Genomic DNA, 27,732 nt, shown 5'->3' on the forward strand with positions numbered 1-27,732 from the left:
CCATCCTTATTACCACTTGAGTGCCTTCCTGGTGCCTAGCCTAGTTCTTACCCATAAGAACACTGAATGAAGCTCAGAGAGGTAAGTAACCGGCCCAAGGACACACAGCTAAGAAAAGCAAAGCTTGGAGCCAGGCTTTCTGAGCTCCAAATTCTTTGGCCTCCCCTCTGCACCACGCTTATGGTGGCTTTCTAGGGGTGAGAGAAGGGTATCCTCCTGCAGGTGCTGTCACAGGAGAGAGGGGAGATAGACCGCCACTCAAACACGCTGAAATCTTGACCCATGGGAGAGACTGTTTGCAAAGCTACCGCAACAACTGCGATCCTGTACGGATCCCCTTTGCAATGTGATGTTGCCACTGCTCTCAGCCAGAAGCCGAGGCTAATTCTCCACCTCCGTGAACCCAGGCTCCCCGTGGGATGCTTGGACTGATACGGTGCTGCCGAAGTGATACAGTGTAACTTCTGAATTCAGGCCTCCAGAGGCCTTGAAGCTCCTTTTCTCACCTGCATGGAATGTGGTCCCACGGCATGATGGAGGCCAGGCCAGCCTCCCTGAAGCTGAGAGACCACATCGAGAGAAAAGCCAGGGCAGCAGCCACAGTCAAGCACTGACTTGCGAGTGAGGCCATGCAGGATCCTCGAGCCCCTAGCTGACCTGCCGGGCCCCAGGTAAGAGCAGAGGAACCCCAGCTACCTCCGTCCGAACTGTTGGCCCACAGGACCGCAAGCAAATACAGTGGTGATTGTTTTTAGCCACTAAGGTTACGTGCGATTATTGTGTATCATTCAGCAGTAAACTGATAAAGGGAGTGACTTAATTTCTCCTGGCCTCAGCTTTCACATCTGTAAAATGGGGATGACGTTCATATCCATATTGGATGAGCTTGTTATGAAGAATGAATGAGATGAAGCCCGTGAATCAAATCTCGGGCTGAGTCTGGCATGGAGTTAGCATCACTGTCCCCAGGTCACCGTTGGAGGGCACAGCTCACCTGGCGTCTGAGGCGAGTGGCATGAGGAGAGCCCTTTGGTGGGTGGGGGGAGTGTGTACGTAGAGGGCGGCCCTGGGACAGGAGTGTGAGGTAGAACTTACAGCAGGTCACACTAGTGGAACAGAGGTTGGCAACCATGTGGCTAGAATCTTCTCAGTTACAGCGTCTTTAAGGCCTTCCCAAGTTGGGGTAGAAGCCCAGGATTGCAGGGTTTTAAGCCAAGGCAATGCAACACCAAAATGTCCCCAAGATCATGAAGTCCTTCAGGGTCCAAGAGCTAAGGAACTGAGGAGGTAGATGTCTCCACAGGGTCATTAAAGGTCAGTTCTTATATGTCCCACCGCTGTCAGATATCTTCCCATGATTCCCTATCCCCCAAAGGAAGCTATCTAGGCCCCACCTAACTGTAGTGTGAGCTGCGGTGCACCCCATCCTCCTCGCCCACCATTCCCCTTCCCCTTCACAAGCTGATGTACCCCTCAAATCACAGTTCCTTAGATGGACCACATCTTCTCCTACCCCCGGGCCTTTGCACAAGCAGTGCTCTCCTTCTTGAATGCTGTTACCCATGCTTCTCCCACTTAAACTAGGTAGCCCCTACTCGCCTTTAAAAGCTCAGCTAAAATGTCACTTTCTCTAGGGAGCACCCTTGATATCCAAGTCTGGGTTTGGCTTTCCCCTCTGGGCCCCCTCCAGCACTCCATCCTTCCCTGATCTCCTGTCATTGTGACTGCCCATTTCTCAGGGAGGCCTGGGCCACGTTTGCTTTGTGCACCTCTGTAACCCATCCCCTAAATCAGTGCCTAGCCTATGGTAAATGTTCATTAACTATCCTTCCTACTGAGTAAATGATAAAGCAGTAAATGAGTTGGAAGGAGCTTTAGAGAAAAAACAACAAAAAGGAAATCAGAGGCTCAGCAAGGGGAAGAGATTTGCCCCAAATAACACACAAGCTATGTCAGAAGCAGGAAAAAGCCCCACCTTTACTGAACGAGGCCTATTTTCTTAGATGGCCGGGAGGGACCCTGGTTGATGGAGGGAGGAGCCCTCTTTGATAATGAACGTGGATGCGTCAGGACATGTCTGAGCTTTCCAGGAGATGGTGTTCTCCAGGTGCAATGGCATGCTTCTCAGGGGCCAGTGTCGTCTGGGGGTGGGATGGGAAGATGTGCAAGGGACCTTCCCAATCTGTGACCCTTCTGCCCAGGGACCCCCATTGTGTCCAAGGACTCGGGGACCGACCTGGGTCCTGACCGCAGGAGTGTGGCAGGTGGACTGAAGTACCAGGAGAAGCAGTGTGCCGGGTAGAATGACTACTTGCTGTAATCAAACTCCAAGATGCCTGTCAGTTGATAGAAGTTTATAATTTAGTCACATAACGGTCTAAGGAGGGAGTTTCTGGTTAGCGCATGGCTTTCCTCTGTGGGCCGGGGGGGGGCGGGGAGTGACCAAGGACCCAGGTTTCTTTCTTGCCCTGGCTTCATGAATGCCTAGCACGTCAGAGCCCGCTGCTCCCGACTGGTGGAAGGGAAAGCTAACACAGAGGACTAAGACTGGCTTCTCGAAAACTCCCTGCTCCAAAAGCCACAGACACCATATGTTCCATTGCTAGAAACTAGCCCTCTGGTCACACCTAGCTGCAAGGGAACCTGGGAAATGCAGTTTTGGGGTAGACAGCCCTCTCTCAGGATCAATTCCACGTTGGTAAAGGAAGAGCATGAATTTGTGGTGGACAAATCCGCTCTTGGGTCAGACTTAAGTTCTTTAAACTTCCATTTCTTCATCTATAAAATGAAGGTAACAGCATTACCTCAGAAGATTCTTGAAAATCTTACTGAAATGAGTGAAAGATAAAACCCTGAGCAAGTACCAGGTACAGAATAAATGTTTGTCGAATACGACTTTCCTACCCCACCGTTTTTTAAACCATTAGAAATGAGATTTGTCCAAAGGTGATGGGCAAAGGACATCTGGACCCCCTCTTGGCTTCCTTCACCTCCTCTGCTTTTTACACCTTCCTCTCTCCCTTTCTACCCTTCTCTGTTCCCCTTCCTGTCTTCCGTTTCTGCACCTTTGTGGTCTTTCTGTGTCTCCAGACTCCCCTCGTCGCTTCCCTGAGCACATTCTTCCCCTCCTATCGACCCACGCTTCAAAGGAGACGAGCCGCCACTCGGGACCAGCCTCCATGGGTACGAGGAACAGACTCCAGCTCTCCAGACATGGCACGAGGTCGTGCCCCATCCCCTGGGCAGCCACGGACCCCAAGCCAGGCAGCTCTGGACTCCACAGCACCTGCCAGAGAGAGGGGCACTCAGCCCCAGCGCTTCCCAGCTCACCACGGGGTAGGAACAGGTGCTAAATGGACAGAAGTCAAAACCTCCGACCAACTCCGAGTTAAGCAGCAGGGGTCTTTGGTGCTGTTCTTCTGTTTTAGCATAGCCAGGGAACATCGTACATCTCTCAGTGGGCAGTAAGCCGTCGTCTGTCATCTCCCAAGCTTGTTTGGTCGTGACATACCTTCTGTTGAGCATCTCCTGGGTCTTTGAGTGATGGAAGGCTCTTTAGAAATTGCAGCTCGAGATCAAAAATCAAAGAACAGAACATACCTTTGTCAAGCTACTGGGGCAGGCTGGTTAGAACAATTTCACTGATAATTCATTGTCTTTGTTTTTGATACTAATCCCCCCCTCTTAAGTCGCTACTATTTTTGGGCTTTGGAGGTGGCCTTTGGCAGGTTATATCATGTAATTTCAGTATCCAACCTAATTGCTCGTATGCCCATGTTTCAGCGGAGGACACGAAGATCAGAGATTCGAGAATGACGGTGGGGCTACAACCTGAGAATGGATGTGGTTTTCATTCTCTCGTAAAATAGTTATTGAGCTCCCGTGCTGCACCAGGCAGTTCTTTACACCAGAGACTAATCTTCTTTATTTCTTTGTTTAACCTTGTTGGCTGATTTATAAATCCAGATCTTTTCAGTTTAGCCCAGTGGGTTTCAACGAGGGTGATAGAGCCGCCCCCGTCCCAGGGAGCATCGACAATGTCTGGAGACACGGTTGGTTGTTAGTGCTGGGTAGGTGCTATCGGCATCTCGTGGAGAGAGGCCTTGGGATGCCACTAATCACGCTACGATGCATAAGAAAGTCAGTCCCTCGCAGCCAAGAATTGGCTGGCCCCCCATGTCCACCATGGTAAGGTTGAGAGACTCTGATTTAGCAGAAAAACACCTTTAAAAACCATCACAAGTGCAAGAACCTACAGGGGTCAGTTAGGTGACATTAATGTCTCGCTCAAAGGGGCAGCGGCTGCTCGGCTCCAGCTGACTGTTGCTACAGAGAGCCGGTGATATCACGTATCCAGGTGGCCGGCTCTTCCCAGTTTTCAAGCCAGAAATCCAAATCTGATGTGCAAATACTCATCTTGTTGGCAACTCCTTTGAGCATTTTTTTAAAATGCTTTGCCAGTCACACAAAACACATTCAGAAACGTGGTGTAGACAGTGGGCCACAAGTGTGCCTTCCTAGCATCACGCTGGCCCGGTGGGACTGTGAAACAGAACTGGCTCACGTTTCTTGGGTTTAGTCTTCAGACTTACTCTATCCTTCCTAGCGAGCGTTTAGCGAGCACTTACTATGGACTAGAACCGTGCGCTAAGCACTGCAGACACATTAACTCATTTTATCTCTACAACAACTCTAAGAGGTGGGTATAGTACTGCCTCCCATTTTAAAGCCAAGGGTTCAGGGGCACAGAGAGGTTATGCAACTTCCCCAAGGTGACACAGCAAATGTTGGTACCGGGATTTGAATCCAAACAATCTGCTCTTAACAGCTAAGCCGGGCTGCCCTATGAAGATGTTGCATCTCCATTTCTACACAGGAAAACTTGCATGGGAATTTTCTAGCTCATTATTTAATTTAGGCAAGTGAATAGTCCCCCCCTTGTACTTAGCCTGTATTCCTCAAGTACTCAGGACCTCAGTCCCCCCGCCTGAAGCTGTGGTTCTCAACTGGGGGTGATTTTGGTCCCTGGGGCACATTCTGCAATGTCTGGAGACATTTTTGGCTGTCACGAATTGGGGGGGTACTGCTGGCATCTAGTGGTTAGAGGCCAGGGATGCCGCTAACCCCTCCATCGCGCAGGAGAAGCTCCCACAATGAAAAATTAACCCAGCCCCAGATGCCAACAGTGCCGAGGTCTTAAACACCTGGTTCGAAACCGTGCACTATGTGAAAAGCAACCAGCAGAGTATTTCAGATGTTTCAGTTTATTTCGAACATGATTTTCTCTCTCCCCTCAAATCTAGTCTTTCTTCTCTTGCCCTGGAATTTTGTCATAATCCCATGTCACCGTGCTCCATTCCGACACTGAGTAATAATCTCCCAACATGACCCTTATATGTTAGCAGCAGCAGAACGAAAGAAAGAAAGATAAGCATCAGGCAAAACAAAAATGAGCCCGAAAATACAAAGTAAACCCTCAAAATGGGACCACAATATCACACACATGCATGAAACGTGAATTTCTTTCTCTGGACGCCCTAAGCCATCACCATGCTCGACAGCCACGGACACCATCTCGGCTAAACACACACGCGACTGCGCCAATTTCATAAAATGATTTTAATAGAAAAGTACAAGGTATGAACAAAAATAAATAATCTTTATCTCATTTCTAGCCCAGCAAATTGTACACTGCATATAAAACTGATCTAAGCGGCAATTTCCCTCGTTTCTTTTTTGCTTTTGAAATACTGAGACAGCATTTGAATGAAATCTAAAGTCAAATTGATACATTTTTTGCTTTAAAAAAAAATCATACCAACCGTTAATCATTCTATATCCATTTTTAAAAGTTGTCTAACAAGATGTTGTTTCACTAAAATAAAATACCATCCAATCATCAGCTTTAAGTTTAAAGTTTGTGCAAACAGGTAAAAGATGAATTCCCTAAGTTTTAATTCCTACATTGCCAAATGTTTCCTGTATTAAAAACTCATTTCATCGTCTTACTTTCAAAACACGGCCTCTGGTTCTCCCCATTGCATAGAGAGAGAGGAGACTAAAAAATACTTTTTTAAAAAAATAAATATTTTAAAAGTATACTTTACAGTGATAATGCGGTATCTTCGACCTATGCCTTGGTGCGTATTTGCATTACATATAGGCTTCAAGTTATAAGTACCTTTTCTATCTGTCTCTATATTATGCACCACTCAGTCTTTGGGGACTGTTTCTGCTAACGAGCTCTTGGAGTCATCCAGTACCAGTCTCTCATTTGGAGCCCTTATCCTGCTAGAACGTCATATTTGATAATTCCAGTGGACTGAATAACGTTTTGCAAAAACAAATTGAAAATTGGTATTGGCAAAACCGTAAGAGAAAAGGGTTTGGGGAGGCTACTAAACCAGTCTCCATAGCTCAGCAGCTCGAAGAACTGAACAGATAAACCCGACTAAAACTTAGAACAGTCTTCCTTTTCCTTGAGCCCGTAATTACTATTTTGAACATGGCTCTGTTTGCTGCTGCCTATATATAAATTTTTTGTTAATTTTCCTGTATTGGGAAGATCTTGAATGCACTCCAGGATGAGAAGGGAAAATATGCTGACGCCCCTAAATGAAGTATATGTTTTTGCAATAAAGCACACTGGTCAATATACAACTGAGGAAAAACTGAAACAGATGTGAGTCCTAGAACCACAAGCGTTTGAATTCGCCCAGAAATGCTATTTTAAACACTCTATATGTTGGTCTACTGTTTTTTTGTGGAATAATGCATTCTTGGCATCCTTAAAAGGTTTCAATATGTTACAAGGTTATCCGGAAAGAAAAAAGCAAAGGGCTAATGTATCAATCTGGGCAGCACTGGCCAGATTTCGGTGTACATTTTCAGAAAGCACAAGAACTCCTATTAATTGCACTTAACACAACGAACCTTTAGTTTCCAATGAGTTTCATTCTCTGCAGACTGAGGCTTGCTTTTCATAGAACTGTTTTCAAAGGGGGCATAAAGACAATCTGTCCGTAGTAACTTCAGAGAGGTGCAACAGACGCAGCGGTAAACACAAATATACTTTTGGACTAAAATACTGGTCATGGATAAAAGCATGTGCCTTTTCAGTTCTCCTCGGAGATGTTACAACAGCAACACGCTCTAAAACAATTAAGTTACATGCATAATGCTAAAAGAATGTGAGCAATCCTATAACCAGCTTTAAGCCATCTGCTTGATTTCTTTTTTTTTTTTTTTGAGGAACATATATAGGAAAGAGAATTCCCCTTTTGTTCTGTTACATATAGAAATCTTTTGAAGCTCCCAAAGCTTGGTTTTGGTAAAACTCTCTACTCTTCTATTATTCTGACATGTAGGCATTCTAAACTATCCCTCATGGTTTCTCAAAAAAAAAGCCTCCACATGAAATATCTGAAGGACAATTGAAACCACTTACCGATATACAAGCAACGTTTTATTTTATATTCTATCTTCCATTTGGCATAAGCCTTTCGATGTTTGTTTTTTAAACCAGTGAAATATACAAATCACGCAAGACAGAAATATGTACATTAAAAGTACAGAATAAAGGCCATAGAAGATATACATAATATCTGAATGACAAGTAGAATATCTTACATTAAATAGTTTCTTTTAAAAACTAGGATTGTTAAACTCAACTCTCTTCATAAACATGAATCACTAAAAAGGAACAAAATCTGGTTTAGCAAATAAAAAAATTACTTCATGGTTTTTGTATAATAAAAACCAAAAAAGTGACATTTTAAACTAATTAGTGCTTTTTAATTTCAAGATCTTCTGCTTGCAATTCACTGCAACTGAGGGGACGAGAATATCTTCGTGCAATAAATTAAAGAGCCACAGGTGGTGGAGGTGACTGTGAACGCCACTGAGCCTAGGAGGGTCGCGGGAGATGTGTATCTTTCCAAACTTTTCAAACAGCGCTTAAGTGTGAGATAAGAACACATTTGATGGCACTTTTAGGAAACAGGTGTTTCCTAAAAAAATTATTTTTTTCTTTTTTTAAAACTAGCTATGCATGTCATGAGCTCGATTTTCCTTACGGACTCAAACAGGTACGACCAGATCTAACAGGCACCGGTTTCCACTCTGCAAAATGAACCAAGGAAATGGAAACGTGGACAATGCTTCTGAGTTTTGAATCTCTCTTCGTTTCCACGTCTATGACAAACGAGTAATGCCCTTTCTGGAAAGTGTACAGAAATGGAGGTTGGAGAGAAGGGGGTGGCACAGGGACGAAAAGAGAAATCTTCAAACCAACGTGCATTAGCAGTAGGACCTTCCAGATTCCTCAGAAACAAGGCTGCTCTGTGATGCTCCAGGTGTGACCGATCGCATCAGGGCCGCAGCCCAAGCTCAACCTGGAAACCTCTTGGAAAAATCCCAATTGGATGGCCATGAAGGATAACGATGCTCTAATCCGAGAAATAACCCCAGAGTAAACTATAAGTCACTGGCTGCACTGAGATATAATTATATTTATATTTATATATAGATGTGTGTGTATATATATATATGTTATGTACAAAAGACTTTTGAGATATCAGGCACCATTAAACCATACCCCCCCCCCTTATAAATGCAACTGTTCGAGTACACTAGGAACAGTCTTAGGGTACACCGGCAGTATAATAGGAAAAGCTAGAGTGGATAGTCTACACACGGGATCACAAGAGTGAAATGCTGCAATGCGTCTGGGAACTCCAGTAGCCATGTAATGTCATTAAAACATATAAAACGACTGCTCCTCAAAATAAAGGTTCTAGGGGAAAAAAAAAAAATCCCTAAGTAGCAAACTGTTTCCCAAGTGGAGCTTGTAATGTTTCATTTCCTGTCCCACAACCAAAGGGGACCCAGTGGAGCTGCCTTTGGGCCAGCATCACATCGCAGCAAGGCAAGGAGGAATCAGGACTCGGGGTCAAGAGGGAGGGCCGATTTCATGGTTTCCCCTTCGCACAGGGTCTCTGCTCTGGTGTAGTGCTGACCTGCACGAAGTTACCTTGTTGTTTGGGCTGAGGATCTGTGAACGGAATTCATTTATTATTTTCATCATTATCATTTATTAACCAAGCATCCCTAAGAAAATTACAGCATATTTTTCTTTTTATATTCAAGCCAACCTCCCCGCCTCTCTCCAAACAAAAAGGCTAGTACCCAGAATCGTTCGGAGATCCTTTTCCAATCTGATAACCTAATTCCTGTAACAGTGTCAAATCCGTATCTCGATACAGGCGTTTTTAAGGTTTTTAACTTCCGGGGCTTTCCTCCCTGTTCCCCAAGTTTCAGTAGCTACTAGTACAGGACCTTCTGCAAATTGAACGTTTGACAAAAATGAGACAAATGATAGATCTTTGAGGGATGTGAGATTCTCGCTGTTACGTTGTAAATTACCATTTTGAAAATGTTTCAGGCTGCCAGCCCCTAGGGAAGAGGGGGGGTCTCATTTTTGTTTGTTTCTCAAGACCTCTCCACTTTCCCCAGAGCATTTACCATTCATATTGGTCACAGAAGCTGAATCGTGCATAGAGTTGTACCACCCCCTTCCAGCTGGATGCTACCTGTCCTATATTCGACCCTATAGTTGAGAAAAAGAAAACATCTTTCCTTTCCCTAATAGATGTGCACACAACTAAGGGTACATGTAATCCCCCCTCATCCTATACCATCAAAAGAAGTCTTGTCTTACCTTTTCAAAGATGCACAAAATAAATATTTGTCTTGGTTCCTAACCCCCCCATTATTGCCAAATAATAATTATAATATTAATAATAAACCACAGAGTTCTTAGATGGGAACAGAAAAAAGAAAATGGTTCCGGTTGCAATGCTTGGGGGGGAATAAAACAATATTAAAGGAAAAACCAGAATCACTGTACTTTCTATAAATAAGTGGGTCCTGGGAGCGGGGCTGGGTGACGGGCGGGCGGCGGGCGCCCGCTATTTGCACACGAACTGGTCCACGATCTCCGTGCACTTCTTGCACTTGACGTAACAGCACCAGTGGAACTTGCAGTGGCAGCGCTCCGTCTGCACGGTCTTGAACTGGTCGTAGCCGCGGCCGCAGCACATGAGCTCGCAGCCGTCCATGCCCTCCGACGTCTTGTTGCACAGGCGGCCCTGCGTGCCCAGCGAGCCGGTGCTCTCGTTGCGCACGCAGTAGTCGGGGCTCGGGTCGATGTAGACCAGGTCCTGCGTGGTGGGCGAGTTGAAGCGGCTGTTGACTTGCACCAGCTTGCCCCGGCTGTTGAGCCGCATGGCCGCCGCGCTGTCGTACTTCTCCTTCAGCGCGTCGCCCACCTTGCGGAAGTCGGCCAGCTGCAGCCAGCACGTCTTGAGGCTACAGGAGCCCGACACCCCGTGGCACTTGCAGGCCACGTCGGCCAGGTTGTACACCGTCTGTGGGGAGACGGGACAGTCAGTGCACCCACCCGCGGGGGAGCCCGGAGCCCCGCGCCAGAGGGTAGGTTCCCAAAGCTCCCCTGTCCCTTCCCCGTGGAGCGGGGATCACTGGCTCCGCCAGGGCCCGGCCTAGGTCCTCCTCCTCCTGTGCTACCAGAAGGCTGGGGTGGCCTTCTTTAGAAGTCTACAAAATAAATAGGCTCTTAGCCCCTCAATAGTACACATCACTGTGAGCAACAACCAGCTTTTAAATGGGAACAGGAAAAGTTCACTCCAGTTGCTTCTTTTTTTTCCAGGAAAACGTTACAGCAACTAATACGTTGGGAATGCTCGTCCCAGAGATGATTCCAATTCCTCGCCTTCATCACCTGGATTAACCCCTCAGCCAGCCTATGACAGAAGTGCTAGTATTGTGCCCATTTCACAGACAGGAAAAGTGAGGCCCACAGAGTTGTTACCCAGCCACTGGAAGGCAGCGGTGCCAGGATTTGAACCCAGGCAGTTGGGATTCCAAGCTCATGCTCTGTGACTTGCCCATGGGCACCCAGCTGCTAAGTAGGAGGGTGGGAGGGGGGCCAGCCCAGGTGGGATCAGGGTTCAAATCTCAGTCACTGTTATTACTTCTGTGTGCCAGGCACTGTCATCGGAGCCTTTATACTATTTATCTCATTGAATCCTCCCAAATAACATTATAATGGATTGGATGATGGCACATGGCACAGACAGGTAAGTGGCCTGCAGAGGCCACAGAGCTAGAATGTGGAGAAACCAGGTCTGGATCTCAGGCATTCTCACTCCTGCTTCCTGCACAGTCCCTAACCACCCCCCCCACCCCGCACACTGCCTAAGCTAAGAGCACCCACACCAGACCTAGGTGGATGCGAGTTTTGTCCTAACTCTGCCCCTGAAATTAGGCAATTGGCTTCACCTCTCGGAGCCTCTTCATTCCATCGGGGAAGGGGAACTGTAATGGTACGAACCTCGCCATGCTGTTCTAAGGATGAAATTAGGGGATGCAAGGAAAATGCTGGGCATACAGGATGCTATCAGTGAATCTGCTCTTTCTCCAGGGTGATGCGCCCCTGGCGTCTGGGTGCTGGTCCTGGGCTCTCACCCGGTCACCTTGGCCTCCCAATAGCAGTGTTCACTGGCCTGGCCTCACAGCACTGTGCCCAGCCGTCTGGGAGATGATGGCTGCCTGTCTAAAGTCCCCACTGCCCACAGCTCCTGTGCCAGTCACCCTCCAGAGTCCGAGTGGTGCTGGCAAGCTGCAGACGGCCTGTCAGGAACCTAGAGGTTGGACGGCTCCTTCCACCCAGAACAGTTCCCTTCGTCCTCTAAGGATTCATAAGGGGCTTTTTTAAAAAGGGGGGGTCAAAATGTACTCCTTTGGCATAAAGAGTTTCAGGCACTCAGCTAATGTGTGGAAGGGTTTTGCAAATGTATTTAACCTTTGCTCCCCTTTGAGGAAAATAAAAAGCGAATGCCCCGAGGCGATTCTAATAGGATTTCCTGGCACAGTGTCCAAATTTCCTCTTCCCTACCCCCACTGTCCTGGAGAAAAACTGTCTTCTATGTAACCTCATCTGTCAGGATCCAAGAGCAGCTCACTGCTCAAGTTTATAAAACCTACAAAAAGAAACTCACTCACTATTTAAAAATGTGGATGTTAAAATGACATTCTAGTAGCAAAGGTGCTTTTCCAATTCTCCAAAATCCCCTCTTTCCACTTGGAAATCCCTTGACCTTCTCTCCTTAGTTGCTAAGCCCCTGATCGTTTCTCTTCATGAGAGAAGTCAAAGAAATCCCCTCCATGGATGAAAGTACCAAATATGGATACAATGGGGCCCAGAAGAGTCAACCACATTTCTGTCCTGGAGTCACTTCTGGTCTGAGGCCCTGGGCACACTGTATGCTCAGAGTAATGGGGTGTGCCCCCTGTGAGGACAGGGGCAAGCTTTATGGGCTCCCACAGAGAGTGGGGCTAACATGTCCATTATGTGGCCTTGGTCAGCTGCAGTGGGGAGAGACAGCAACGGGAGGCTTGAGAAAGGAGAGGCCACACTCCCTCCGGAGCAATAATGTGACCCCTCAGGGCACCACAGGCAAAAATCTGCCAAGTTTAGTCCTTCCCCAACACTTCCACATGCTTAACATCAATGTGAGAAGCTAGGTTAGCTGGAATTGTCTAGATAATCTTTGACTTCTCTATTCCCTACTTCATAACGTCTAACAATTAAGTTATGGTTTATCAAGCACTTACTACAGGCTGACAAAAACTCAGCCCTTGGACTGAACCACGTGAAACTCTTATTCTACTGGTCCGAGCTGGCCAAGCATTGGTAACTTCGTATGGAGCCACCTCCTATATGGTCCCAGTTAGTCCTCCCATAACCCCAAGTGATAGTTCATGCCACGGCCATCCAACAAGTGTGGAAATGTGGAAACTGAGGCTCATACACGGAAAGGACCAGAACTGGATCTTAACCTAGATTTCTTTCATTCCAAAACCAATCGCCCTTTTACCCCTGAGCTGTGACGCATGAGTTTAATAAAAACGTGCCTGGACTTGAATCTCAATCCATCAATTTTCCCCCATGGCCATGAAGTGGTTCTCTAGGGCCTCAGTTTCCCAAGCTTTAAAAATGAGGGTGTGTGGTTAGAGGGTTCTAAGGCTCCTCCCAGTCCTCTATATTTTACTCTGTGATTATCTTCCCTTTTCCTCACCCCAAAATACAGAAGAGTGAAAAATCTGACCAGAAAGTTCCTGGCACCTACCTTGGGTTCTGCGAAAAAAATAATGACCCTGGTTTTCAATGCTGCCAAAGTTAAGAAAAGTTTCACCCCTTCATTTTAAAGCAGCCATAAAGTGCCATGTGTTTAACCGCAGGAAAAAAAGGGTCTTTTTAACTATTGTGGAGAAGCTTCCCACCAGGGGAAGGAAAGAGTGGACCCAGAAGGCTGGTGAGGGCTTGCAAAGCTGGTCTCTCTGGGCACTTCTGAGTGGCTCTCTCTTCTATGCAGAGCCACCCTGGATTGGCCTGATGGGCAGACCCATAAAATTCCACACTCCTAAAAATGCTGTAGTTTTCCTAGAAAAGTTCTTAAAACAAAACAAAACCCTCAATCTGTCAGGCCTGCTATCTAATGTCATGGGGGGGGGGGGGCAAGGAGAAGGCAAGTGAGGGAAAAGCTAAGTCCTGGTAGCTGAGCTGAGGGCTTTCTCCACTGGGCACCTACCGGGATAAAGAACTCCCTCTCCCAAATTTAAGCCCAACCACAAACATGTTCCAGGGAGGAGGGCGAACTTGATTCACATTTTTATTTCTGAGCTGGGCTGGCCAATTGCACTGGGGACTAATTTAAAAAGCAGAGAAAGCTCTCTTCTCAGGCAACTGCAGGAGCACCTTTGCTGGAGGGGGCCAGGCAGGGCGGGATGATTCACCTCCAGGAGGCCTTTCTGGGGCGTGCAGAGGCCTACGTGGAGGTGGGGCGGGAGGAAGGGAAGGAGACAGGGGAGCTAAGAGGCAGGGAAAGCGACCCGAGACACAGCCGGCGTCAGAAGGGGAGGAAGGGGCCGGGCGCCGAGAGCGACCGGGGTGCAGGTACACCTGGAGGGCGGCGCGGGGCGGCACCGAGGGCCGGGGACGCCGCCAGCCGCGCCTGGGGAGCGGAGCGGGCCGGGGCAGGCGGGGCGGGACTCACCCTGCGGCCGGCCTCGTTGTTGTGCAAGTTCATGAGGATGCGCGCGCTCTCGTACGAGCCCTTGGCGTGGATGCGCTCCCGCTCGCGCGCGTCCACGAACTCCTTGGCGAAGCGGTAGCCGTAGTCGATGTTGTCCCCGCAGCCGCCCCACAGCCAGTCCCGCGGCAGGTCCTTGGGGCGCGCGGCGCGGCTGCAGCCGCAGGTGGACAGCTCGCCCTCGCGGCACGCGCGGCTCATGGCGTTCACCACCCCCGCGGCGCTCACCGCGTACGTGAAGGCCGTCTCGCGGCTGCCTGCGGGCGGGACGCGGGGGTCACCTCCGAGGGCCCCGGGAAACCCACCCGGCCACCCGGCCAGCGGCCCGGGCCCCCGGCGCGGAGGGGCCGGGGACGCCCCAGCCCGGACACAGCCGGGCCGGCCCCCAGCCCCAGGGGAGGCCGGAGAGCCGGCGCTCCAGGCGGCGGCAGCAAGTGCCAGGAGCAGCGGACCGCTGACGTCCCCGCTCCGACACTCGGGAGCCCAGAGCCGCGGGGGCAGCAGCGCCCGATTGCTCTTCCCTCCAGCCCCTGAAAATCCTGGAAACTTACTTCCCGAAACGCACACGAAAGGAGTCATGGAGGGAGAACAGAATGTGGGGAGTCTTCCTTACACTTATTTTAAGGTTTGGTGTCATTTTCATTTTGGGTTACCTCGGGCGGGAGCACAGAATTTGCTGGGCTTAGAGCCTCTGACAAGTCTTAGGCCCTGGCACCCAGAGGCCGCAGCAGCTCCACTCCTGGGGCCTGGCTCCCCCTGCTCCATCACCATGCAGCATGGGGCCTGTCTCAGGACAAGGCTCTTGACGTCCCCAGAGGACATTTCTAAACCTGTTCCTAGAGTATTATAGGGAAACTCGCCTCTTCTTAAATCCCAAGTTGACTGGCCTGGTACTTCTCATTCAGGAGGATGGAGGTCTACTTTTAAAACAGCCTGCTATCTCTTACCATATTTCTGCAACGCCCCACCACCCCACAGCCTCAGAGTGTTGGAATAAGTAGCAAGAAGGAAGAAAGCACAATCTAAGGGGAAAAGAAAAGTCTTCCTCTTCCCAAAACCTGTGAAGACTACTTCCCTGTACAACACGGACAGAGGAGTCCCATTTGTCAGGAGGAAAATGGAGGCAATCATAGACTACCTCAACTCCCACTTGTACGTGGAGACGTTTCTACGTGTAACAAGAAGCCACTTGATACAAATGTAGTGGTACCAGAGAGAAAGGGTTAACACCCGTGGGAGGTGGGGGGACCCACTTTCTTCAACTATAAAATAAGGGTATTGAACTAGATGCCTGGGGGAAAAAAGGCCACTTTTGGTGCTGAAATCCCTGTACCAGAGTAAGTTTCTCCGACACTTAAATAGCTTGCTAACCATCTTTTTTTTCAGGGGGGGCGGTTAGGGGGGAGGTGGTACAGCAGAAGAACACCTGACAACAGGACTCAGCCCCAACTAGAAGGGTCAGTCTGAAGGGGATGGCTATGCCAATTCCAGGATTCAGCAGCTGCCCTTTCTGGGACTTGAGTTCTACTCTTCAATCTACAGACATTTGTGATTCCTTCTTCCAGGAATGGCAAAGGCTCCCAGTTACCACAGACCTTCCCTCCCACAATTTAAAAAATGAATAATTTGAGGAGTGTGCTGGTGGTTGGCAGGAGGATCTAGAAATTTCCTAAGGGGTGTTACATCTATCTAGCTCAAATGAGAGAGGCAGGGCCCATCAGGGAGCGGAGAGAAATGAGGTGAACAGATAGATTCTAGGGAGTTATCTGAGGATTAACACTGATAGTACAGAAAAAGTTGTGGCCCTGGATGGGAGACTTGTAGAATAAGGAGGTAGCTAGAGGAAGACGGATAAACAGTCCTGTGGAGATAGAAGAACATAAGGCACCGTCCTGTGAGTAGACAGTGCATAAAAGGGCTTTTATACAAAACACAATAATGCCGTTTTTTTCCAGGGGTCTACCTTGAGCGTTTCCGTTTTTTTTTTTTTTTCCCTGGAACCCAAACCTGGTAGAAATCTTAACGCTCATTGGTCACTGCAGGGAAAAACGTCCGTTTGAAAAGTGCTCTTTGGCTAATAGCCTGTGGACACAGCCATCCCGGATGGAACACTGCTGGTTCGGGTAGGTTTCCCTCCACTGCGAAATCTACATCTCTTCAGACCCTCACACCCCTTAAAAATGGAGCCTTTCTTATATGTCTTTTCACAGTGTGGAGACAAAGAAGAGACGGAGACAAAAGCTGGAGGAAAGGATAGCGTGATGAAAAATGAGAAAGTTTCCAAATTGAAGAGTGGGCCCTTCACTGGCCAATTGTGCACAGTGCCTCCCAGGCAACTGGCACCCTAGAAAAATGAGTCAAAGAGGGATGGAAATGGCAGCCTGAGTTTCTCAGACACTGGCCCCATCACAGGGTCAGATTCTCACGGACACGAATTGCTCCCCATATCCCTGGTTGTACTAAGTGCTCTGGAGTGAGTGCACACGCGTGCGTGCATACACACACACACACACACACACACACAGACACACAGACACCTCTTGCAACATCAAAGGTGTCTTAAATTTTCCCTTAGCTCCTTCTCTTCAAACAGACTCATAAATAGAAAAGTGAAAGCCAAGTAAATTTCCCACTGTTGGGGTTGGGTCCATGTTCCCCTTCTACAAAAGTCTATTCTGGTTTTCCTTCTCTCCATCTCTTTTTTTAAGTAAACAGAAGAGAAGGCCCCAGCAGTGTTCCTCGGAAAGCCCAGCAGCAGCTTCCTGCTATAAGACCCCAGAAACCTGGGGGACTTTGGGCAAAGGAGGATGGGGTGTGCTCTCAGATGCCCAGGACATCAGCTAACGTGATGGCAGTATCTAGCAGGGTGCCCTGGGAGGCTGCCAGGAGGTCTAATCCCACCCACTTGCCACCAACCCAGATGGGAGTACCACACAGCTGAGGACCAGACAGTGTATTTGCAAGGGACAATTAACCATAAGCCTTTGTACCAAAGGTTCTGCTTGTTCCCTGAGGAAGCAGACTCTTTGAATCTTGGACCACATTTTAAATAAATCTCCAGCAGAACTCAAATCCACTTAGCAAATGATAGCTTATTCTGAACATTTTGGCCCAACACAGGCTACATAGGAAGACGAGAAGAGGATCTTAAATCAAAGCCCTGTTCCAGTGACGACACAGAAAAACCATTCCAATTGCTGTTTTGCTTCCTGGTTACCATCAAAAATGTATGGCTTTTCCAAATTCATATACATGTGAAAAACTGCTCCCAGCCTTTGAGAGGAAGGCAGTTTAGGGGGGACTATAGAAGGCAAAGGTGAGAAAGGAAAGCTGACAACTTACCATTCTGACACAGCTAAAAAAAAAACAGGTTTTGAGCTTACTCACAATATCACCACGCAGAAGGGAATCTGCACCACGCCAGTTAACTTCGACGGGGCAGTCCATGTTCAGGGCAAGGGAACACATGTCCTGTGTGCCTGCCGCTTAGCTCCTAGATTCAGACCCCAGTATAGACATTAGCACATTTTAATCATTAACGGGAAGGACAAAGCCCTATGAAACTGCAGGCGGGGGCTGCAGACCCTTTTGCCATTCAATTAGAGGAATGGCTTCCAGTCCCGTATTATTTTAGTATATGAAGTCCCTTGGCTCAAACATCCACTGACAACTCTTTTTTGTTCTCAATGAATGCACTTTTCAGGGTTTTTAAAAAAGCATTTTATCCGTCCGTGACGGATATTAGGCCAACTTTTTTATCTTCAGTCAGTCTAAACAGTTAATTGCTTTGATAAATGGCTTCTTATTTTAGGAATCACCGCGGTCATATTAATTATAAGGGCTTGTTTGCATAATACTAAATGGACCTAAAATATTCACACTAGAAAACACACATGGGATCACATCTGTCGGATAGTATCCTATGCTATTAAACCAAACCAGAGGCAAACTGAGTTTCCAAATTCTTTGCCTTTAGCCCCATTTTTATGCCGCCTCCTCCCTGCGTGGAATACCAAGTTCAATGATATGTTTAACATAAAGAATCTGTGAGCCATACATTTAGGACTTTTTCTAAGTTTCTAGGTTGGGATCTGAAGCATGTGCTTTTATATCAACTGCCAAAATCGCAACGTAAATTGGATCACTTCTAATTAAAATTCTTTCTGGGACTAAAAATAAAGCTTTTAACATATATATCTCTATAGCCTCAGGAAATATCTATATTAAGAAAATTAAAACCTTATTCACTTCCAACATAGCCAGCATTTGAAAGAGGACAGTATTTAGTGTGATGCGTGGGCCATTTGAATTGTGGCTTAAGAGACTTCTAACCGTTAAGAGTTTCAAAGTTTAAAAGGATCTAAATGACTCATCTTTCCTCACCTCCTTTCGAGAGACCAAAATAAGCGTTCTGCTTCTCTTCCAAACACAAGGCTTTTTAGAAAAAATTCAGTGTTCCGAAAAACGAAGGTGTCTCTGATGCGTCCCTTGTGATTTGGCTAAAGGAGGCCCCAAACTTATTATCATCAAGGAGTGGGAACAGGAATTGAGGCCAGTAGCAGCAGTGAGGCAAATTCCCCCTGCCCTCATCCTGCTGGGAGATTCCCTCCTTAGCAAGCCCCTAAGTGCACACGGAAGCCCTTGTGCGGGAGAAGGCTTGGTCTGTATTTAAACGTCTGTGGCGCAGTGTCCTACCTATCTGCATGACCCTGCCGAAAACGGAGGTGTTATCCACGGTGCTGCAGTTCCACCGCCGGTGCCGGAACTGGTACTGGCACTCTTTGATGCCCGTCTTCGCGCCTTCTCCAATGTACTGCATGTGGTCTTGGTACAAGTGGCACAGTTTCTTCTGTCCTTGAGAAAGTCCTGCCAGCTGGCTGCAGAGAGGCTGTGCTCCTATGATATATACTTCTGACATCTGAACAGGGTTATTCATACCTAGCGACCTAGAAAGGGGGGGGAGATGTGCATTCAAGATTTACGTGAACTCTCGAGGTAGGCCCCCTGAACGCTTGTCAGCAAGACAGAGTTCGCAGCACACAGATGCTTTTTCTCTCCTGCTTGTCCTCATGACAAAGTAGGAGAAGGGCTTCATAAAACTTCTCTGTTTAAACTGCGCTCAGAAAACGAAGTATTGTATGGTCCCCACCCCACCATCTGGCTCCTCAGTTAGGTTTACACTCCCTTCCTTGCCCCCGTTGCCACCTACCTGAACCCATATTTCCTAAATGCACTCAGAAAAGGGGGGGAGATGGCGGCTTTGGGGACGGGCCTCTGACATTAGAGAAAGTGTGACTCACTTTGCCCCACAAATTGGACAGATCTGCCTTGAGAACACACGAATGCTGCAAGGAGACACAATTAGACGTGGGGAGGAGGAGAGAGCAGCTCCTTCTGACTGATGCAAGAACTGGGACAGGAGTATAGAGACTGAAGAAAATTCACCATGTTCTGGACATTTTAAAAGGGCTCCTTATGTGATTGTGAAAGACCCAAGACAGGGTATCCAGTGAAGACAAGTCATATTTGACAGCCAGAAAAAATGCTGCTCATTTACAGGGAAAAAATATCCAGAACGCCGTCAAAAATAATCCTCTGGATATACTGCAGTCTATCTACAAGGGCCCTAACCAGAGAGAAACGCTCATTTAGGGACGTTTGGCTACTTCATGTTCACCTCCAATTTCAAGCCCCAATACTTCCCCACTTGCAGTGTAGCTGTCTTCCTAGAACACTCTGCCTACCTCAGACCCTGAAGGTTAATAACCTCAAGTGACAGAAAATAAAAGCTGGAACTCACTTTTACTACCTAGAGGTGGCAAAATTTTATCGATAGACTTACAATTATTAGAGAAGTGGATTTCGGTCCCCTTCTATTACATGATGTACTATAAGCAGACATCTGCACAAGGGCCTCATAGAAAAAGGTGTAGATTTATAGGGTCCCATTCCCTAAGGAGCCAAAGATTAAGCCTGACGATATTAACAAGTTGAAAGAAAATTCTGATTTCCAGATAAATAAACAAAATATATTATGCACGTGTCTATCAGATAAAGGCACTCAAACTCACGATTCAGCTTTAAATAGTGCAGCATCGTACCCATGAATCTTTTTAAAAAAATAAAATAAAACAACATGTACTTAGAAGGAACTTACCACCAAGAATTGGCTTCTATTACAACCTGGGCGAAGGAGAAAAATATGGCCAAAGCCATTAGGAAGAACTTGGAAGACATTGCACTTCCAGCCGTCCCCAAAGCAACTCCTGGGCTTAATATTCCAATCGACTTCTGGAGAGGGAAGAAAGAAGCAGATGTTTATTGCCTCTCAGATAATTTTCAAGCATACAAGTTTAAACAACGGAAGCATCCGGGGTCTCTTAAGTTTACTGTTGATTGACTGCGCTTCTCCTCCGTGAGTTTTTTGATGGCAAGATATAGGCAGTTTCTTTTTCCAAATTAATCCTCCCACGCAACCTCACCAGGAAATCTGATTTCGCTGGGATCCTGCGCGCGGGGCACGCCAGCGATTACAAACATGTCTCAATGCTGTTGAGTCAAAGCCCCGGTGCCAAGCGCTGCCTGCTGCCTCTTTGCTGCTTGTTCGCTTCCCGCACCCCCTCGCTCCCCTCTAGTCCGCGCTGTGCTGGGTCCCTCCTCGGGGATTCACTCGGGAACCCGCAGCCACCCTCGTCCGCTCCCCGACCTGGGCCGAGCAACAAGTGGAGCCGGACTTAATTCCATGGGCGAGAGGAGCGCGAAGGCGAGTGGAGCACGCCGCCGGCGGCTGCGGAGGAGGCGGGGTGGCCGGCGCGGGGGTGGGGGTGGGGGCAGGACGCGGGAGGGAAGGGCAGGGGGTGGGGGGCGAGGCCCCGGGGAGCGGCGTGCGCGAGAGTGCCCAGCTGGGAAATGCAGCTCGGAATTAACAGTGTATGTTTCCTAATCAGTTTACAGGCCGCTTTGGGGGAAGCCACTTCCAGAGGGGGAAGGGCAGCCTGGGTTTCCTTAGGACACTGTTCAACCAGATTGGAGTGGGAAGGAGATGGGGGGCACCGGGGATAACGGGGAGAGAGATCTGTTCTCTCAACGAAGGAAACCGGCAAACAGTGCCCCCTCCCCTGCCTGCGGCCTCCTCCTGCAACTCAGTGTACCCCAGAGAAGGGATAGCACCCCTGAGGAGAGAAGGGGGTCCGGGTCCCGCTGTCCTGGGAGAGGATCCCTTCCCTGCCCTCCCACGAATTCTGAGTTTTCATTTCACTCTCCCTCCCGCCCCCGTTCTGTCCCCACTCCTGACAGCTGCCACGGAGAAAAAGGAAAGGAAACCAAGGGGGGACTCCAGTTTCCTTTGGTCTTGGTCTGGGGTTGTCGGCCACTTCGCCATCGCGGCACTGTAAGCCTGGCCTTAGAACACCTCCACCCCACCCTCCAGCCCAATTCAGACTCGGTTCGGTAAGTCCCGAACGGTGAGGGTGCAGAGCGAGGCCACAGCCGGTGAGAGTGAGCCCTCGGCGGCGCCAGAGATGCGCTGGCTCCCGCGCCACGGCTGAGTCCCTGGATTCAAGGGCGCAGAGGGCCCGGCCGCGAAGTTTCCCGTCGTGAAGAATTTCGGGGACAGGGGGCGGCCTTGAAAGCTTTCGCGGCCGTTCCTCCCCACTGGTGACTTCTCCACCTGTAGGCGGCGGGGCGCGAGGCAGTGGCCCGTGCGGGTGGGAGGAACGGGTTTCCAAAATCCCCTTTTACGTTTCTGATAAGCGTAACCCGGCTGCGCTGCACCACCCTCAGCCCCCGAGGGAGCCCCTTCCTCGGGAAAGGAAAGGTGAGCCTCCTCCAGGAGGCCGAAGGACCTGGAACGTGAGCCGTCAAAGGGACAGAGGGGACCTAAGCAGCCCGGGAAAAGCGAGGGGGCACAAGAGCGTGCCACGGCTTTACTGTGCCAGCCGTCCTTTTGACCAGGACAGCTCCGGGCTTCTCCAAGAGGAAATGCTTATGTGGTCCCCCGTGCCCGCTAACCAGGGCTCTGAGCCCTTGGCCCACTCGTTCTCCAAACGCCGCAAAGCTAGGGGCGCATCCCGGAGAATAGAAACCTGGGGTTTCCCCAGCCTAGGAGAGAGAAGGCTCGGTCTCCCTCCCCACCCCCGCCCGAAGTGTCAAGTTTCCTCCAGGGGAGGGGGTGGGCTGCGAGATCTGCCTTCGCGCGCGGCCCAGGCTGCAAAATCGACTCTCCCCCTCCGCGGCCAAGGCCGCGCGCGCACACACACTCACAACACACCCATGCACATTCACACACTCAAACGCGTTCATAGACACACACGCACCGACGTGCTTCCGAGACGCGGGCGGAGATGGCTGCTGGCCGCGCGCACTTTCCGAGCTTCCCGACGGGCGGGGCGCGCGGGGCGGGGCGCGGGCAGCAGAGAAATTGATAACAGATTCGGCGGATTACAGCGGATCTCTTTGTTATAGGCGAAGCCACACAAACCGAACCGACTTTGGGCCCGATGACCCCGGGGAGAGTCCGCCCGTTCCTAACTGGGAGTGGGTCATTGGGTCTCCAAGACTCGGGTCACCCCAGCTCTAGACTGGGGGCAGGCCAGAAGTGTCCCAAAGGGGATCCGGCAGGAGAGCCCTGCGAGTCGCGTCTCCACTTAACCCCGCGTGCTTGCCCGGAAACACCTTGGCCCTCTTCCCGCTCCAATCCCCGTGCAACCAAAAAAAAGGCCCCACAAGTTTGAAGGGCTGAAAGAACCCACAGCGAACTCACTAATAAATACATCGACTCTGTAGGGTAAACACCCCTGCCTGTTTACCAAGAGATCTGATCCAAATAGTACGAAATGAGACCTCTCCGGAGACGGTTATACCAGGGATAAAACAAAAGTTCTGCGCAGAGGCTGAGTTTACTAAAGAACGGGCTAAATGTTTTCGAACACTTTCAGGGCCACGAGAAGCCCACTTATGTAAAGATCCTCAGAGTCTGTTCCTAGCTTGCGATGGGGTGGTGGATTGCGGGCCCTTGAAAGGTTCTAGCGCAGGGGAGGGGTGAGGGGGGTAGAGCATTCGTGCGCCCCAGTTTCTAAAGCCAGAGCAGCCCAACGCAGTGACGCTTATTCTGTCTCTCCTCCAAAACCTCCGCATTGGATTGAAGGTGTTCCTAAGCCTTCTTTATCCACTGGGGTGCAGGCTGGGGGTGATGAGGTGTGGGAGGGAGGAAACCATCCCTCTGGTTAGAGGAGGTTCCCAGGCCACAGAAAGCGTCCAAACGGGCGCCCAGCACCCAAGTCCTCAGCCCCGCGGCACCTAAGGAGAACTTCCGCAAAGGCAGAAAGAAGATTCTCGGGCGCTACTTCATTCGGTCTGCGCATCTCCTTCCACTAGGTTTTCTTGCGTCCAGGGTCCCCCAAGTCTGGGAGAATGGAAACGAAGAGGGAAACCAGCTAGGAGTCAGAAATGAGTTTGACCTGGTCTCGCGGTGGCTAAAAGGAGAGGAAACTCCAAGAATCCCTGCTCTTAGTAGGAAATAAACTTGTTTCCCCACTGTGATCTCTCCCTACAGGAGAGAAACAGAAAATTGAGGGAGATAAAAAGGCTGCAACCACAAAGTTGGGACGCCCTGCCCCAGGAAGTGCCGAAAGAGAAGCGGGATCGGATAGGGATGAGCCTGGCGAGACCGACAGGAGGTCCGCTTTGGGGGAGCAGACAAGGACATAGGGCTTCCCTAAGCCTCATGGTGTGTGTGTGTGTGTGTGTGTGTGTGTGTGTGTGTGTGTGTGTGTGTTGGGGGGGGTGTAGGGAAGCCCGAGAGAGGAGGTGTAGGAGGCTCCTTTCGCCCAAATCAGTACAAGGATCGCCCGGCTCAGGCCTGAACAGCAGGTCCGAGAACAAGGCGTCTCCAAACGAAGAGCAGAGGCCAAGCCCAGTTCTGTACCCTGACTCCCCACTTCCATCCCAGGACAAGTCTCTTCTGACTTCAAGACTTTCTCTCTCTCCTCTCTCACATCACTTACACCTTCTCGCACAGGTTAACCTCCAAGCACAGGCTCTCAACTTTATCCAGAGGAAAAGCAGAGTGAAGGAGAAATAAAATTAAGGATCAGTTCAACCCTCACCCTTCAGAGGCAGTTTCAACTTCACTTTGTAATAGACGAAGAAAGGGAGGCCGAGAAAGAGAAATCAACACTTGTCGTCTTTCACAGCACTGGTGGGAGCGCCAAGGCCGTACCCTAGGCCTCCTAGGGTTACGCTCCTGTTCCTAAGCCCTGGGGAGGAGTTAAACCCTTCCTCCCTTCGCCGAAGCCCCGTTTGCTGGATCGGACCCCTGGCCCCTTCCGTGCTGCGGCGGCCACGCAGAGCAGCTTGTCTTCTGGGGGCCTCCAAGGGGCACTCGCGAAAGAGGAGGACCTGGTGGTCGGGAAGGACAAGCGCAGCCAGAGGTGGGAGGGAGAGGCAAGCAGCTGACTGCCCACCCCAAGGAACAGACTCCCAGGCGTCCTACCTCAAGGCAGCCAACAGGGGGCAGCCGGCACCGCACTGCGAGAATGAAAAGGCAACGGGAAGAGCTGAGCTCGGTGCGCAAGGCGCTAACCCCTTGTGCACCGGGGCGCTACGGTGAGGAAAGGAAAAAACCAGGGACTCTCCGGCCAGTCCTCCTGGGGAGGGTCCTCCTTTGTTGGGCCCGGTGGGACTAAGGCTAGCTAATAAGCCCAAGACTTGAGAATTGACCCTTTACTCCCCTCGCCCCCCACACGCTGGGCACAGGTCTACACACTCGAACACAATTTCCACGGCGTCTCCACAGCTTGCGCGCTCTCAGCATCTCCCCCTCGAAGCTCCCCTGGCAGAGGCTGTCTAGAAACGAAATCTCCATATCAGGCTGGAGCAGCAGTGAATCTTGGCGGGAGGGCAGGGGCTGAAGAGGTGCGATCCCACCCCTGGCTCCAAGTGCCTTCCAAACAGCGGGCTGTCCATTTAAAAAACGGGAGAGGAGAAGGGGCCCCGATGCCAAACTGGAATTGGAGAGTAAAACAAGGCCCCTGGGGTCTCCGGATTGGGGGTTCTTTTTAAAAGTTTTCTGGGAGGGCGAGCGGGAATTTGTTTGCTCTAGGAAACATCTTAATTCTAATTCCGACCTTATTTTCTAGAAAAGTAAAATGGGAGAGGTTCAAAAAAAGTGGAAATAAGGATCGAAGCTTGGAGGACACACAGAGGAGAAGTTGTTTGGAAAATAACAAGTTATATTGCAGGAAGAAATGTTAACTTTTCGCAAAAGTGAACTCCCGGTGACCCTCGGAGTGTGTGACTCGGCTTTAACATACAACTGACAATTAAAACAAACAAGAGTTCACAAACTGCCCCCCGCCCGCTCTCCCAAAGCGGAGGCCCAAATGTTTCCAAAGGACAAGGCAGATTCCGCGCAGGGGGCCGGGGCGCGCTCTCGCAGCGGACGGGATTAAAGCCACCACTGCCAACACTCCCCGCCCCCATCGCCGCGGCAAAGTGCCGAAGCTCACCCAGTGGCGGCTAATAATGCTAATAATGCGACCAAGCTCCCGCGCCGGGGTGCGCGCTGGCCCCCCACAAGGCACTCTTAAAGGCACACGGGCCTGCAGCGCTGGGATTCCCTGACTGGGACGAGCCTGCAACCTGGCCTCCTGCAGCAGAGGACAAGGGAAGAGGAGGCGGTGCACTGCTCTAGGGTGTCGGCTCCTAGTCCTGCTGCCCGGTCTCCCAACCAAGGAGTCCTCCTCCCCTTTCCGAGCCCCGGCCACACACCCTCTTGGTACCCGCGCAGTGGGCACTTCGTAAATATTTGTTGAATTGAATCATTATCCTGGTACTGAAATATACATAGTAAATTACACTGGTGTTTCTCGGGGCAAAAAGAAAGTCTTCGGTGAACCGCTCTCAGTTCTTCTGCCCTGGCTCAGCCTCACTTTTTCTCCAAAGTCTAAAAGGTTTGCAGAACTTTTGGTGGGACGAGAAGTCTCCCGGGAGACAGAGGCAGTGCGCGGGGGGGAGGGGGCGGTGGGCGAAAGGGTAAGGGTCCCTGCCAGCTACACAGGAGTTCCATCTTCTGGAGGCAGTAGAAGAAATGGAGGGATAGGAAGAGGTGTGTGTGTGGTGGGGGGGGGGGGGTCAGTTAACTTCCAAAAGCAAAAAAGTAAAGGGGAAAAAAGTGGCGAGCGTCCGCAGCGCACAGAACACCTACCTTCATGGCGAGGGGGAGGGGACGCGGCCGCGGGGAGGAAGTCGCCACCAGAGCTAGGGCAGCCGAGGAATCCGAGCGGAGCGGCCGGGTTAAGCCTGGGGGGACGATCCGGCGCAGAGCTTCGGGCTCCTCCTGGGCGCGTCCGGCAGGCTCAGGAAATCGGTGGCGAAGCGGTCACTGGCGCCCGAGTCCGAGGGCCCGAGCCGGAGCAGCGCCGGGATGCGCCCGGAACCGAGGGGGCGCCGAAGCCTGCGGGCCGGCAGCAGGAGCAAAGCCGGGCGGGCGCGCAACAAGGGAGCCGCGGGTCCGGCGAGGGCGTGCAGGCGACTGTTCCGCGGCGAGGCGCTCCCTCTCCAACGTCCATCAGCGACGGCGGTAATTAGGGCTTTCCAACCCCAAATGTGGGCGTGATTGTGCAAAAGACTTTACAACAAATAATAAAAAAAAAAAAAATTCTTCACAAGAGGGTGAAAAAAATGCCCCACTACTCAACTCTGGCCCGGGGCGGGGGCGGGGGCGATCCGCGCGCCCAGGTGCCCCCAGTTCATTCACACCACGGATTCTGCAAACTCCCAGCGGCTCACGCCTCCTGATCTCCAGCTCCTCCTCTCCAAGTCTGTGGCCGAAACGTCTGCTTCCAGGCGCTGATCCTGCGGCCGCGAGTGTGTGGACGTCTGTGTACACACACAGACACACACCCACCCCCCACCCCCACCCACACACACTGAAGCTTTGGGGCCACAGAACAATCAGGCGCGCCTGGCTTTTTCTCCGGGAGATGCCGCTGAAAATGCACAAGTCGCCATCCGGACTACAAGAGTCAGCGCCAACTTTTGTCCTTTCATTTTAGGGTTTGGCAAAAAGGGGGCGCAAATTGGGTAAAAGTCGTCCCTCGAACGCGCCGCGCAGTGGTTTCGGGGGCGATGGGCGATTGCCCTAGGGGAGACACTGGCTCCCCCCTCCCCACTCCCTTCTTTCTCTCTTCGGGTTAATCCCCGTCTTTTCCCCGCCTTCCCTAGGCGAAGGGCGAAGAGGGGCGAGGGCACCGCGGGCGTGGGGCTGGGGAGGGGCGAGGGCCAGGGGCTCCGCGGCGGCTGTTCAGCTCTGGCGGTCCATGGCCGGCGGGGCTGCCCACCTCCTCGTTTGGCGCCGGGACCCGAGGGGCGGGCGAGCGAGCAGGCGGGCGGCGGGCGGTCGGGGGCACGGCGCGGCGGCGGCGGAGGCGGCGGGAGGAGCTCGCTCGGCGGCGGCCGCACCGAACCGGACTCTGGGCGGCGGAGGCGGCGCCTTGGAGCTTGCGGCAGCCTTCCACGCGATCCTGTGCCCCGCAGACAGACTGACCCACCGCAGGGACCG

At 50.6% G+C, this 27,732-nt stretch overlaps 1 protein-coding gene across 1 annotated transcript; it reads right to left on the reverse strand.

Annotated features, from left to right (window-relative positions):
* Nucleotides 1-5,604: 5,604 nt before the first annotated feature.
* On the reverse strand, nucleotides 5,605-27,732 carry WNT5A (Wnt family member 5A). Its single transcript, XM_026501052.4, has 5 exons — nucleotides 26,377-27,732; nucleotides 20,329-20,462; nucleotides 18,867-19,117; nucleotides 14,136-14,428; nucleotides 5,605-10,427 (listed from the first exon to the last, which is right to left on the reverse strand). Exons 1-5 carry the CDS (start codon nucleotides 26,380-26,382, stop codon nucleotides 9,969-9,971), a joined length of 1,143 nt encoding a protein of 380 aa, XP_026356837.1. The 5' UTR covers nucleotides 26,383-27,732; the 3' UTR covers nucleotides 5,605-9,968.

This window comes from Ursus arctos, unplaced genomic scaffold, assembly GCF_023065955.2.
Source record: "Ursus arctos isolate Adak ecotype North America unplaced genomic scaffold, UrsArc2.0 scaffold_14, whole genome shotgun sequence".
NCBI lineage: Eukaryota > Metazoa > Chordata > Mammalia > Carnivora > Ursidae > Ursus > Ursus arctos.